This window comes from Chinchilla lanigera, unplaced genomic scaffold (genome assembly GCF_000276665.1).
Source record: "Chinchilla lanigera isolate Chin_1 unplaced genomic scaffold, ChiLan1.0 scaffold00047, whole genome shotgun sequence".
NCBI lineage: Eukaryota > Metazoa > Chordata > Mammalia > Rodentia > Chinchillidae > Chinchilla > Chinchilla lanigera.
Window position 1 is genome coordinate 18,263,936 of NW_004955448.1, and position 14,209 is coordinate 18,278,144.

Genomic DNA, 14,209 nt, shown 5'->3' on the forward strand with positions numbered 1-14,209 from the left:
AGAAAAACCAAAAAAAAAAAAAAAAAAAAAAAACTTTTAACATTAACAACTAAAAAATTCACTTTATCTCCATTGGATCTTTGAGAAGAAATGGTTATCTTCTCCACCCTACTCCTTAAAACAAGGAAAAGGTATTAATTCATAGCCTTCCAATTATGTTCTAAAGCATGTGGAAACAGTTGGTAGGAATTTCTAGTGTTCAGATTGGCTGCCTTTACTTGAGTTCAAAAAGAACATTAATTTTGCCACCATCATACTAATAATAAAGTTTTCACTGAATTTAATAACATTGAAAGTTTTTTATAATCCCACTGACATAGTGTTTTCCTTATTTGAATTGAGATTTGCTATTACAACTTACTACATTTACTATTGAGGTTTTTCCTTAAACAGGAATCTCACTCAGGACCTTACACTTGCCAGGCAGGCGCTGTGCCACTGATCTGTATCCCCGGCCCCTACACTGACTACTAAGCTCAGCCCCAGTCACCTCAGGCAAATAAGAAATCAGTTTCAAATGTACACGTCAAGATGATCACACTGATCAGTCGAACCACCTCTAAAATGTCAAATGGATAAAAAAAATCGACGAATATGATCAATAAATATGGTAATAGGAAGTTATTTTTTTTAAAGGTGGATCTGAATGAACACATTGGTTAAGTATAGGTATCAAAAAGAAAGTACTGATTTCCTTTTCATAAAATAAAAGAATCAAGGCTCTTTTAACTTGTACTTATGAATGCTTAAACAGATTTAGTTTTAGCTATCATTGTGCTCATAGATGTGAGAGTGCCCGGTGAATTTGTGTACCGTTCATTTATTTCATAAAAATGTATTTCTAGGTATGCTACTAACTTGATAAAAACTTCGGTATTTATTTCATTTCTGATTTCAGTGTGCCTCTAAATTCTATAATTTGATGATGTATTAATCAACTACACCTAATAACATAATACATGCAGTAAAGAAAAAGCAGAATTTGCTTTCCAAAAATCCTAAAGTGTAATTATGTTGGCAAAAATGTGTAGCTAATTAAGCAATTAGAAGATAATTCTCAAGTAATATATAAATAACTAAACATACACTATGAACTACACATACAGAAGTAAAAGAACTGCAAAATAAAGGAGCGACGGTTGTAAGAGAGGGTTTGTCACAGAAGTTTCTGCGCAGAATGCAGCCATATTAGTTGGTGTACTAACTCTTTTGGGTTCAGTCCTATATAAAGACAGGAATACTGTGGGCAAAGTACCTGGACCTGCCTCTAAAATACTGCAAAGGTAAAATACCTGCTTTCTGATAATCAAAGGAAATGTACATTTTTATGCACAATGTCCCCATGATGTTGTACTGCAGGAAAATATGTACCTGTGATTTGGACTTTCTGTGTAACGGTTGTTTAAGTTCCTCTGGCAAATGGGAAGTACTAAAAGAAGACAGCTCAGCTTCAGTATATTGATTATCTTCCATTTTCCTCATTTTGAGGCTATCTGTGAAGTGCCTTATGTGATCTAGAGCAGAAAGTCCAGTTTTATATTCTTCCTCTTTATACCTAAAATGAACCAATGGGAAAGCACAGAAGTTTTTTTTCTTTTTCATTTTTTTAATCAGATCACTTTCATTTGAATTTAAACAGCTACCAAACTTCATATTGGGTCTGCTGTGTAAAGTGTCATGCACCAACTGTTGAATTCTTTAAAATATTTATAAATACCTTATCTTAAACCATGCTTTTCTTGAACATTTTTCATTAACTAAAGTCAAGAATATATTTGAGATAAAATCAATGACATATTAGGTCAGCGGTGTGTGCAGAGAGAATTCACGCATCTAAAATTTCCATTTAAATTAAAGTTAGTTATGAAAACATGAGGTCAGCACACATTATCCTCATGAAGATATAATATTCCTGTCAGTTTAACTCTTTGGTTAATTCTTCCATTTAAAAATCATTTATGCAGGCTATATAAGTATATAATGAAGTAAAATTTATCTTAATAATATTTGTCAGATTACTGAATGAAAGCATGCCATGTTGAAGTCTCTGTTTTCCCTTGGGTTTCTTCAGTACAGTCGACCCTAATGACGGTATACCTGCGCAGTTTTCACATGCCCTTCCTACTGCAGGCAGTGCTCCACAAACACAAATGCATTTATACACGTGCACATCTTACTCATCATTCACCTTGTTTTACTCTTGTAAAAGTGATGCACCGTGTGTGCCTTGCTAATGCCAATTTAGTTTTTTTGATTTATTGTTCACAAATTCCTTATCAGCTGAGATACCGTAAGCGAAAAACAGAGCAGGAGGAAACGCAAACGTATGTGGCTCTACCATTGCTCAGCTGGTCAGCTTGCCCAGCTTACTCACCTCACCGGGGACGTCTTACAACTCATCTCCAGGGCACTGGCTTCTTCGAAGTCATCCTCAGGGTTTCCTTCATGCAAATTACTTGTCACGGGTTCCTTTCCGGGTTTCCCCGTAAGTTCACTGTCTTCATCCTCCTCATCCAACAGCACTTCGTCTTCCCCTTCTTCATCATCCAGTAAATCTGAATTCTGACCGGTCACCAAAACCTTCTCATCCTTAAAGTGGCTGCCATTCATTCTATTAAAAAGGATAAAAAGAAAAAGTTTCAACTATTGGTTTAATTTTTTTAAACATACAGTTAGCTTTCTTATCATCTCCCTAAAAATTGTTCAGATTTTAAATATACGTACAGAGGCAGTTTTTATTCTTTATGCTTTACGGCAACCTGGGGAAAATAATTAGTTTCACTAATTAAAAAATGAGGGAGAAATAATTGGATTATTATTAAGATTACAAATGGAATCTCTGGCAAAACTGGGAAAAAAAATCCCAGCCTCTGATTTCATATAACCTTTTTCCTGACAAATGACATCATTGTATGCAATACAAAAAGCATACAAGTGCTTTCTTTGCATAATACAGCTAATTATTATTTAAGTACCCACACTTTAAAAAAAATTCATGGAAAATTCATATTCCTGAGCAACAATGACAATAGCTTCAACACATACAACTAAAGTTAATTTCAGTGATCTGAAAATATGAAAGCAGCTATCAAGGATCAGTGCTATTTTATAATAAGTGTTACTAGATGACATTTCTGGTATATGACACTTATACAATCTACCCACGCTTGGAAGCAATTGAAAGCTCACTTATTTGTATTACTTCTAAACTATTCTTGATAGTCTGAGTATCAAGAAGTTCCTTATTTCCAGGAAAATACTGATGTAAGAAATGAACTAGTAATGTGACTGTACAAATATCTTTTGGAGGGCCAGGGATTTCACTCATTGTCACAGCACTTGCCTGGCAAGCCTGGGGTCCTGAGTTCAATTCCTGGTATTAAAAAAAAAAAAAGAGAGAGAGAAAGAGAAACAAATATCTTTTGAAGTTTTATTTAGCAAGTACCTCTAGTATAAGGATGCAAAAAAAGAATATTACATCTTAAAATGTCATTTGCAATATTTTTATTTGTTTGCAAGGATTGTAACATATCATTAAAAAGTAATTATAAAAAGAAGTTTAATTACTCAAGAATTCTAACAATACATTTGAGGGCATTTATAACTAAGATAAGCTTCTTGAGCTTTCAAACGAATATTAAATAAGCAGTTTGGATTTAAATTTTGTTATAAGATTGAAATTAAATCTGTAGAAATTTAAAATTAGTTATAAAATAAGTAAGATATAAGAAATAATGTTTTATTTTAGAAATATCTTTTTGCAGGCTCCTCCTGTGAAAGACGTGTGACGAGAGAAGTTAGATGACTTGGAAGTTGGGAAGGCTTGTACGGAATGGAAACATGACACACTTGAGATGTCCTAACGCCCGGCCGTTCACGAGCTTCCATTTTCCCTTATTTCTCTATTTCCTAATTCAGAGGACTCATGGAGACTATTAAATTACTGTTGTTGCCATGTATGATTTTCACATATAGTTAGTTTTCAGATTATGGAAGATCAGGTATCATAATGCATTCCTAACATTTTCTCATATAAAACCTAAGTATAATGTGATTCTTAGATTTCCCACCATAAATTAACAGATAAATAAAACACTCTTGGATGAGACACACAGAGTAAAGATCACCTGACCAGAAAAATTCAAATAATTATTACTAAGTATTTAATATAACCAGTCTCTTAACTTCTTTTATCACAAAATGGTGAAAACATATTTTGCACAGATATAAATTATTAGTTTCCATATACACTGCCAGCTTGCTATCTTAAATGCGTTGAAATTGTTATTTTATAAAATAAAAGACAAATTTAAAAAAAGAGAAAGCATGGATGAAAACCAAAAGTAACAAAAGCCAACTTAATTAAGAAAATATATTTGTTAATTATGTTTTAAAATATGACAATTTATAGGGACAACTTATTCATCAAAAGTAGCCTTCTATGAGTTGGGGAGGGAAAAGTTGGCTGCCTCAACTTTTTTATTTCTGTGCTCTTTAGACATGTTGAAGCCAGATGTTGCAGCAATGACACAAATTTCCAAATAGGAGCTAGAAAATCTGAATAAGAATCTCAGAACTAAATGATCTTTTACTCAATATTTCTTATTTGCATCATGTAAATATTGTTATCAAAATGTAAGACTTAGACTGTACTTTCCGATGACTGTCCTTACATTGTGCTTTTGATTATCCACTGCCCCACCCCAACCCACTCGTACACAGTGGCAAGCAGGGGCAGACGTGGCCAACTGCGCAGCAGCGTGGATCTGACCAGGCTTCCTAGGTGCCTACAAGGGTCTTTCCTTTCTCTTTTCTTTAGATACACTTTTATACAAGTTGAAGAATGAAAGTGGCCATATGCTTTTGTATTGTGGTAAAAAGTTCATTTGAGGGCTGGGGATTTAGCTCAGCGGCAAAAGCGCCTTCCTGGCATGCACAAGGTCGTGAGTTCGGTTCCCGGTACCAGAGAAAAACAAAACAAAACAAAACAAAAAATAGTTCATTTGAAGCAAATCTTAATGGAGAAGCTATCCTAAGTAACTGACATTGACTTCCTACCAAGTTAAAAAATAGAGGCCATTAATCCAATATAGCTGTGTGATGAAAAGGAATGAAACTTCTACCAATTTCGTATTAAAATTTGCAATGTAGCATACTAAACTTTTTAGTAACTTGATTTACTGAGTCACAAGATAGTTATGTTCAGAAAAATATCATTCTCAATTTCAGATATTTAATTATAATATACAGATAAGAAAATTTAATCCAGTAGTTTTGGCAAAAATAATGTTTGATGAACTTCACATACAAGGTAAAGAGGAAGGGAAGTGTGAGTTATTATCAACAGCCTCAAAACCTGAATAAGAATGTCAGCACTAAATGAGATTCTCTTCCAATGTGCTTGATACTGGTGATAAGCAAAGGGGCACCAGCGCACTAGGTCACTAAAACAAGAATAATGATGTCCACTGAAATAAACTCACCAGAATTATGTGAGTGCTCACTGGAGGGGACACAATGTAGTGAAAGAATCTGAATTAGGAAGTCCTCAATAGCGTCTACGTCAAAGATATTAGGGTGACAATAGGTGGTTAATGCATAAATATATACACAGAGGGCAGAAGAGAGACAAATGTAGAGAAAGAAGCAGAATCACATATCGTCTCTAATACACATATGAAATGTAACAGGAACCACTAAGGGCCAGCGATTGCATTGAATACCTGTGGGATTTTTCCGGCTCCTGAAATTTTGATGAAATACTCAGTTTAACGAGGAAGGGAAGCAGACGAGCACGGAGGCACTGGGACCAGATGGACTGGGTTGGATCACACTTACTACTTACGCGACTTCTGACACGTCATTTAACCTTTGATGTTCCCATTCCCTCACTAATAAACTTGCAATCACTGTCTCAGAGGGTTATCATGAGAATTAAATTAATGTGGACACTATTAATTTATATGACATTTAATATGTACTTCACAAATGCTAGGCATTGATGGTAGGAGTGTTAGTGCTGCCAAAAAGTGAATGCAGCAAGCACATTTTTAAAAACACCTGTTGTAAGGACCAGAGGACCAGCTCAGCAGCACAAGCGCCTGGCTAGCAAGTGCAAGATCCTGAGTTTGGTTCCTGGTACCAAAAAAAGCAAATAAATAAAAGGCATTCATTTCAGATGGCATGGAGTTTGAAAAGTAAAAGCCACTTTTACCTCTCCTCTACATTCCTGGGAGACTGGCTGCTGTGGCTGCTATTTCCAATGAAATTCCGAATTTCTGTGAAGTAAGCATCTTCCTTGTCATCCAGAATGGCACCTGTGCTCTCCAGTTCAGAATGAGGTGATGACGTTGCTGTCCCTGAGTGGAGCAGAAAGCCTTTGTGACAAAGACCATTGCTTATCTGGCAACTTATTTTCAGCCTCACTCCTTAGTAACTTGATCAGTGTTGTTTCTAAAAATATATCTTTTGAATATTAATAACAGTAATTAGAGGAGGTCAAAGTCCTCGCCGTTTATTACGATACACATGCCCATGAACGTCCCTTGGGAATATTTCAAACCATTAAAATCATAATTTACAGCCTCCGTGGATGTCATTTCTCTCACTACTTTTAGCCTGCCTCCCCTGTGGCATGGGAACATTTTTTATTCACATAATCAGTAAATAGGGTGAGACAAATCAGAGACAGGTTCTCAAGACTCTGCTATAAGAAACTGCTGCGAATACTGATTGCAGGCAATACGTTTTTATTGCTGCTGTGCTTAATGAGTTACAAAATAAAGACTGAAAACTCACAGAAAAATCTGTCTCCTGATTTCTTGGGCTAATCTGTGCACGGACTCAGCACACAAGCTCGGAGGCTGGTCCAGTATTAAAAGGATAATACTGGATTTGCCTGTTACAGAAAGGTCTTCGGCTTTCTCATCTACAAAATTAGAAAGAAGACCTGTCTCCCTGGATTGCCATATGGTTTACATAAATTGGCACAAACATAAGTACTTCATCTGTGGTCAAATGAACTTTATGCTGATTGCTTTGGTGACAATGTCTCTACAATTCAATAGTTCATCATATTAGTCTATATGACAAAAACGAAAGGTTAGAATATCACCTCTACTTAAAGAACATATGATCTGGATTAACAAATAAGTACTCAACTTCAACAAGTTACATTTTTAACTTTTTCTTCAATCCTGAAATAACACTGATTAGAAAGTTATAGTACTATGCTAGAAGGGTCACACAGAAATTGTTCTGTATATTTGATTAGTGTCTGTCCCCAAAGTATATTAAAGCCATGATCATTAGACTTTTGGCTTGAAGAATATTAACAGGATGTAGTTCTAAGTAGTCAGTCACTATTCAAGACCATGGACAATGTACCGATACAGAGGAGGAAGGAATTATAATAAAATAATTTCCTGAAGGTTACTTGTATAGTATATATAAGTCCAACTTTTTCCCCTGCTCTTGAAATCTCTTTTCCTCAGTGCTACACTCATTCTCTTCCTCCTCATTCATTTCTTTGACTGTAGAGACAAATTGTAACTGCATGGCTGGCTCTCCACATACGTGCCAGCAGGCAAGTATTAGCTCATGACTCACTGCCTAACTTTTAGAAGCCAAAGACAAAAAGACCAACAATATTTTCTGCTGAAAATGTGCTGGCCTGGCAGGCTTGCGGTAAGGTAATGCCAGTGTTTTGCCAGTTAATATTAACTTAATTTTGCATCAGAATTTGTGACAAAAATAATACACCCACTATTTTCTGTGGGTTGATCCTATCAAGTCTTTTATCCCTAGTCTTGAAAAAGTCACCTTGTAAAGATTCTCTGAACTGAAGGCTTTCTACACAAGCAGCAGTAGTTTCTAGGTTAATATTTCAGGGCTGTTGCCGAAGAAATTCTGCCTGCTTAGGGCGCATGCTCTGTGGCAATAAGTTAAAGGATTGTTCTCTGCAATTTCAGAAACCTTGACGCATATGCTGCCAGTGAGTTGTGGACATGGTTCCCTTTGCTTGAGATTGCCCATTGCGATGAATTCGGCAGGGGGAAAAATGATAATGACTCATATAAGGCCATCAAGTTGTACGTTAGTCAATAAGCATGAACCAGTAATCATTCACAAGATTCCAAAACTTCAAGGGAAATTTGCTGCTAACTTTCACAGGCAGGTCTGATTTGGCAGTCAAAATGGAAACAAGAAAGATCACAATTATCTTTTAAAGTATAAAAACAGTTATCTTTTCCTCAATACAATTACCTACCAGACATGTTCCCATTCTCATGCTTCTTTAAGTGTCTGTCTAAGTTGGTTTGCTGACCAAAACACCTGTCACATAAGTGACACTTAAACGGCTTTTCCTTGTTGTGGATGTTGCGGACATGCCGCTGCAGGTTCGAAGATATGCTAAACGATCGGTCACAGTATTTGCACCTGAAAAACGAACAGAGAAAATATCTGCAAGCAAACCCAGAGATATTTCTCAAGACTAGTAAAACCAATATAAAAAATTATCACTTATTTAAATAATGGTCAATAATGGTCATGTTAGTAAGGCACCAGGAAGGGTACTTACTATTCACACAGTCAAGAATTCAATTCCAATAAACTTTGAGGATTATAAAGATCTTCAAGACTTTATGAAAAAGCATAATAATGTGTGGGTGATTTGATCATTCCCAGTTTTATTAAGATAATAAATTCTAATATTTTAAATGAACCTAAAAAAATTCAGTGCATTAAAAACCATAACATTGTTTCTCATCTTCTGCTTAGTATAGCACAATTGAATCCTGTATAAACAAACATGAAACAAATTCATGTGCTCTCCAAAATAAAAAGATACTTTTAAAATTCAAAATTGAGAGTCTAATTAAATAATTTCCTAGTAAACTTACCTACTCCGCTGCTAATCTCAAAGAAAAATCCCTTATGTCCCCCAATGCAGCAAACACATTGCAAACTTTTAAAGCTAAGTGTGAATAGTGTAATTTGATACCAAAGACACTGATTTTCATAGCTTGTGTTGATTGGGACTTCCAAGACCTTTAATAATCTTTATGCCATCACAAAATAATAATGCTGTTAAATGCTCCTCTTGGAAGAAAGCAAAAGTTTGCATTAACTTTTTCTCTATATATCTCCAAATTTTCCATTTATATTTTTCTTAAAGAGTTACAATTTCAATAGTACTTCTGAACAAGGTGGGTTTTTCAGAAAAGCATTTATTATTGGTTGGCCAATTATTTCTGTTTTCCATTTGATAATCATCAAAATCATATAAGGTTATTCTAACATAAAATAAAAAATATAAAATGTAAAGCTCCCAGCCCTTCAGATTTATGATAAGGAAGAAAAGTGGTTTATACAATTGATAATGTTATTCTCTTTTGGCATTTGAAGACAAAAATTTTAGCATTTATTTGTGTGATTTGCATGTATCTTGCTTGAAAGAAAAAATTGACTTTCTCCTAATGCTTTTCAAGTGAAATTTTCTAACTCAGTGGTCAATAAATTCTTAACTCCTTCTTCTATATGTGAAGAGCCCTTGTTCCACTTCTGAATGCAGACTCAGTTTCAAGTACTCTAAATCAAAAATCACTGCATTCTACTCAGTCCTTGGGCTTCTACAGCTGTCCTTATGTGGTGCTAGAAATCTAGTCAGTTCAGTGAGAAAAATAAATCTGAGAATAACCCAATTGAGGACTAATTTAAATTTCCCTCTTAAAAAACTCTGCTGGCATCCTCAGTATTTATTGCTTATAATGTTGATCCAATTGTGTAAAACTCTGTAATGATAGTAGTTATCTATTTTACTTCTATGAACTCATAGCCTCCCCTGTAATAACTTTGTTTAATTCCACGACCCACCTACAATGAGAAGCATAGTACCTTTAATACAGTTTTACTGTACCAAGCAGAGCAACCTGAGAACTGACAGAGAAAACTTACACTCCCACCAACACTTTAGAAGAATCTTTACTCATAAAATTTTCTCTAAGATCATAAAGAAAAGAGATTTCATCTTTGACATGCTTTCAATTTTCAGTTATATGCAAAGGGGATTTTCCAAATCTAGTAAACATCTTAAATCTGAAAAGAAACTGATAAAGTCTACCCAGTGACCAGCTGCTGCTTCACAGCTCTCTCCTGCCAACATCCTGGCCAGAAGAGTCAGTGTTCTAAATTTAAAAAAAAAAAAAATTCAATGCTATTCCAGTAAATTAGTAAGTGGTTAAAAGACTGCTCAAATCAAGGCTAAGTTTCAAAAATCCTTAAAATGAACACAGTACCAAATATGCTCTTAGGGTTTCCTACCTACTGGAGATACACACTGGATTCGAAGAAGCTTTTAAAATCACAGTCTAGGAAAAAAAACCCTGAAGGGAGAGCTTTGGACTTGGGTTTAAATTCTGGTACCAGACTTTCTGAACACTGTTAACATCCACAGATCTGATTTTTTTTTCATTTGTAATATAGAAGGGCTTGACAGCATTGATTAAGATTTCCAGATTAGCAGAAAATACTGATTTTCTGAGTTCAAATCACTCTAGTTTTCTACTAAAATTTTACTTATCTTCAAATAAGCATTGACCTTTCTGCTTTTTATTCTATGTAAAAAATCTTTGAAATTGAATAAACTGCTTATTTTGAATGAAATGGAAAAAAGAAGAAAATAAAATAAAATGGTTAGTATTCAGACCAAAATAATTTTACACATATGCAATCATAAGAATTTCAAAAGAGAATGAAATTATGACACTACTTAAGATAAATATCGCTTATTCTTGGGAAAAGTGTTTATAAATCCCTAGTACTTTACACAAAACACTACATATTAAATAACGGACATTATGCCTTAACCCCGGGAGAGGCCATGGTGCTTATTTTTCTTCTTTTAGAAACAATATTATATAGATATGTCCTGTGTATCATATGGCTAATTTTGACCTTTAACAGGGTAAGCTAAGAGGTACTTTCGGAAATTGGTGATAGAATTCGCACTTTTCTGTAATATACTTGATTTTATCTGTCCTACTCTAGTTACATATTCTTTAACTCCTCCCTCCATTAAGATTTCTTGTTTTTCTCTCTTAACCTCCTGTTGGGATCTGGAACAGTGATTTAGTTGTTCTAGGAAAATATGGTATATATAGATGGACTGTTAACTCCTAGCTCAGATATAACGCATAGAAAAGGGGAAGTGCAACGTTACGATTTTATCTACTGATTATCAAGAAGAGAATAAGACTAAAATAATAATAAAAATTTAACGGGCTAACATCTCTTAAATGCATTTATTATTAAACATTGTGCTAAAACTTTTAAACTGAGAAGTAGAAAGCCTTGATTAAAGAAATTAGGACACTTCTATTTATTTAGTCAAATCTTCCTGACTCAACATTGGGGTAGACATACCTTCAGACACAAACAGATATAGCCTCCTTTAAAATTGTGCCTGTGAATCCATTTTGCTGTGTACAATATTTACCAAGATATTTGCAAAAGTCATTGTCAAACCTGTAAGGCTGCTCTCCTGTGTGGGTTCTCAAGTGCCGTGTGAGGTTCGCAGACCTTGGGAAAATCTTACCACAGTATCTGTTACGGAAAGATGTGTATAAGGGAAAGTCAGTGTAGTCCACTCCTCTTCTCTCAAGCCACACAGCAGTCAGGTGCTTATTCCTGGTTTAATTAATCTTGCATGGAACTCATATGTCTTCGGTATTTAAAATTTGCAAGAAAGCCATTCTACGGATATAAATAACTCTACAAATGAAGGCTACATTATGAGATCTGCTTGGATTTGCTCAAGCATAAGTAAGCAGTTTATGAAAACCAACATCGGTTTTGATGACCTGCATATGCCTCTTTTATTAACTCCCTATCTTTACATTTACAAAACTGAACCAGACAAGGGAATAAAAAAATGACAAGAGTTTGTGATTCTGGGTTGATGTAAACACATTTCAAATGTTTCAACTCATTTTACATGTCAGCCACGGTGACAATTCCGTGTACATTGAATGGTACCAGATCAGACAAGATCCTGTGACTTCATCCATCAAGGTATGTTCCCATAAAAGCTCTCTGGAAAGAAAGTGACGTATTTTCCAAAGAGCAGATTATCTGATATGGCTGAGTCAGTCAGATTGTGCAAATTTCTACAGACAGCTCAGAAATTATAAGCACAATTTATTTTTAAAGAACATACTAAAACTAGAAACATAAAATAAGCTTTAGACTTTTCTGATGAATAACAATGAAGTTGTTAACTAGTTTTTATCATCTATAGACCTTATTCATTCTTCCTACACAGACTTATTCTTCAATGCCAGGGCAATTAACAAACGTATGTTAGAAGACAGTAGTATTTTACCTTTAGCTGAAAATAATTAACTGTGAAAGAAAATTCATAAATATCAAAGTGAGACAAGTAGATAGTATTTGGACTGCCTCCAACCTCATTTATCACAACCAAATGGTCTGTGTTGAAATTCTCATTTAATAATAATTTTTAAAAACTGCTATTTTTATATTTCACCAAATAAAGACCGCTTTGAAGTGCCTGAAATCTATCATCGTTGCTATTAATCATCCAATCAAGAATAATTTCCAAAACAAACAACAGGACCTTCTGAAATCAGAAGGAGATTTTTGGAAAGTCGGCCGTAATTAACTTTGTAGTTACCTGCAGGTATAACGCTCTTTTCCCTTGCGCAGTAGGTTCTCTGGCAGGGTATTAGGAGGTGCTCTAAAATTGAACATAGAGGGCACTGACTGCAGGAGCTCACTGGCCTCAGGTTTCAGGGCACTGAAGCTCTCGAGCTTTTCTGCCATGTTTTCAATAGCTGACATCTGAAAGGCAAAGCACAAGACCATGAAGGGCCTGACATCCTTTCTTCTGTAATAATCCCTCACAAACCAGGGAGATTATTAAAAGGAAAGCAGGCAGTCTTCTGAGTACCACATACCACAGGCTAGGGCTTAAGTACTGAACAAACAACAAGATGATCAATTTGGGAAATAAAAGTCGAATCAAGCCTATTAAGTGCGGGACGAACTTTTTTCACAAGACCTTAGGTAGGTTTACAGTAATCTAATGTACAGTTGAGCAGTAAAATACCTAAAAGAAATGATAAGGCCAAATTAACTTTTATGTAAGTAGGTAACAATATTATGTTAGGGATATCAAAATAAACTGGCATTTTAGAGAAAGGTATTATATGTCTTTCCTAGGTACGAGTGTCAATCTAAATGTATGGGTGAATATTTAGTTCCCATTTTTATTGTTATTACATGTTGGCCAAGCATGCTTATAATCCTCGTGTGGAGTTGGCACGTGTACCTAACATATCTCCATTCCCTTTTTCTTCATCCCCAGCATCTCCCCTTCCTCCCCTCCCATCCATCTCTTGATCCTCTTCCCATCTGAGAAAGCTCTCTCCCCCATCTCTTATTATCTACCTCTTATTTTGTTATCTATATTTTGAGTTTCTCATATACAAGGAACTATGTAATATTTGAGCTTGTGTATCTCAGTTACTTTACTTAACATTATGGTTTTAAGGTACGTACATCTTCCTACAAATGACTCATGTCCATCTTTACGGCAGAGTAGTACTCCATTGTGTGTCAATACCACATTTTCTTTATCAATTCATCCGTTGATGGACATGTAAAATCTATCACAGTAAAACATGCGCTTCCATATTCCCCCTCACTTGCAATACACTTATCCCATCACCCTGCCACTTTCTGGAGCAGCTCTGGAAGTATCTTTACCAGGTGTTATAAAAGATAACAGTGAATGCTGCAGCTGAGTGCCATCAGAGGGAAAGACAGGACCATAAAAACATTACAGTGTGTCCTCATCCAATCTATTCACCAGAGCTGACACCTAGCAGCATCTTGCTCTTCCTCAAAGTGGAAAGGACCACGAAAGGTGAACATTTTAATCAGTTCAGGGCGTCAAGGCAGCCAGGACAGCACAATAAAGACACAAAGGAAGACCTCCAGAACTGCTTCAGAAAGTAGAAAGAATGACAGGATAAGTGTATTTTAAGGAAGGGAGAGTATTTTGAAAGGGAGTGATGGTAATGTGTTTTTTACTATGATAAATTTTAAGAATTTAAATATTCACTGTAGCTTTTAATCACACCTTACAGTATAAACTATGAGAACCATGGAGTCCCATGAGGGGAAC

At 35.3% G+C, this 14,209-nt stretch overlaps 1 protein-coding gene across 7 annotated transcripts in view; it reads right to left on the reverse strand.

The window, feature by feature from the left end:
• Mecom (MDS1 and EVI1 complex locus) overlaps window positions 1-14,209 on the reverse strand; it is a gene marked incomplete at its 5' end in the record, with an annotated part of 282,239 nt that overhangs the window by 4,089 nt on the left and 263,941 nt on the right. For 6 of the 7 annotated variants that reach the window (XM_005393153.2, XM_005393148.2, XM_005393146.2 and 3 more), the window contains 6 exon segments: window positions 1,372-1,555; window positions 2,375-2,611; window positions 6,215-6,359; window positions 8,270-8,439; window positions 11,527-11,604; window positions 12,695-12,861. In XM_005393153.2, the coding sequence (XP_005393210.2) occupies window positions 1,372-1,555; window positions 2,375-2,611; window positions 6,215-6,359; window positions 8,270-8,439; window positions 11,527-11,604; window positions 12,695-12,861 (981 nt within the window). 7 annotated transcript variants of the gene reach the window in all.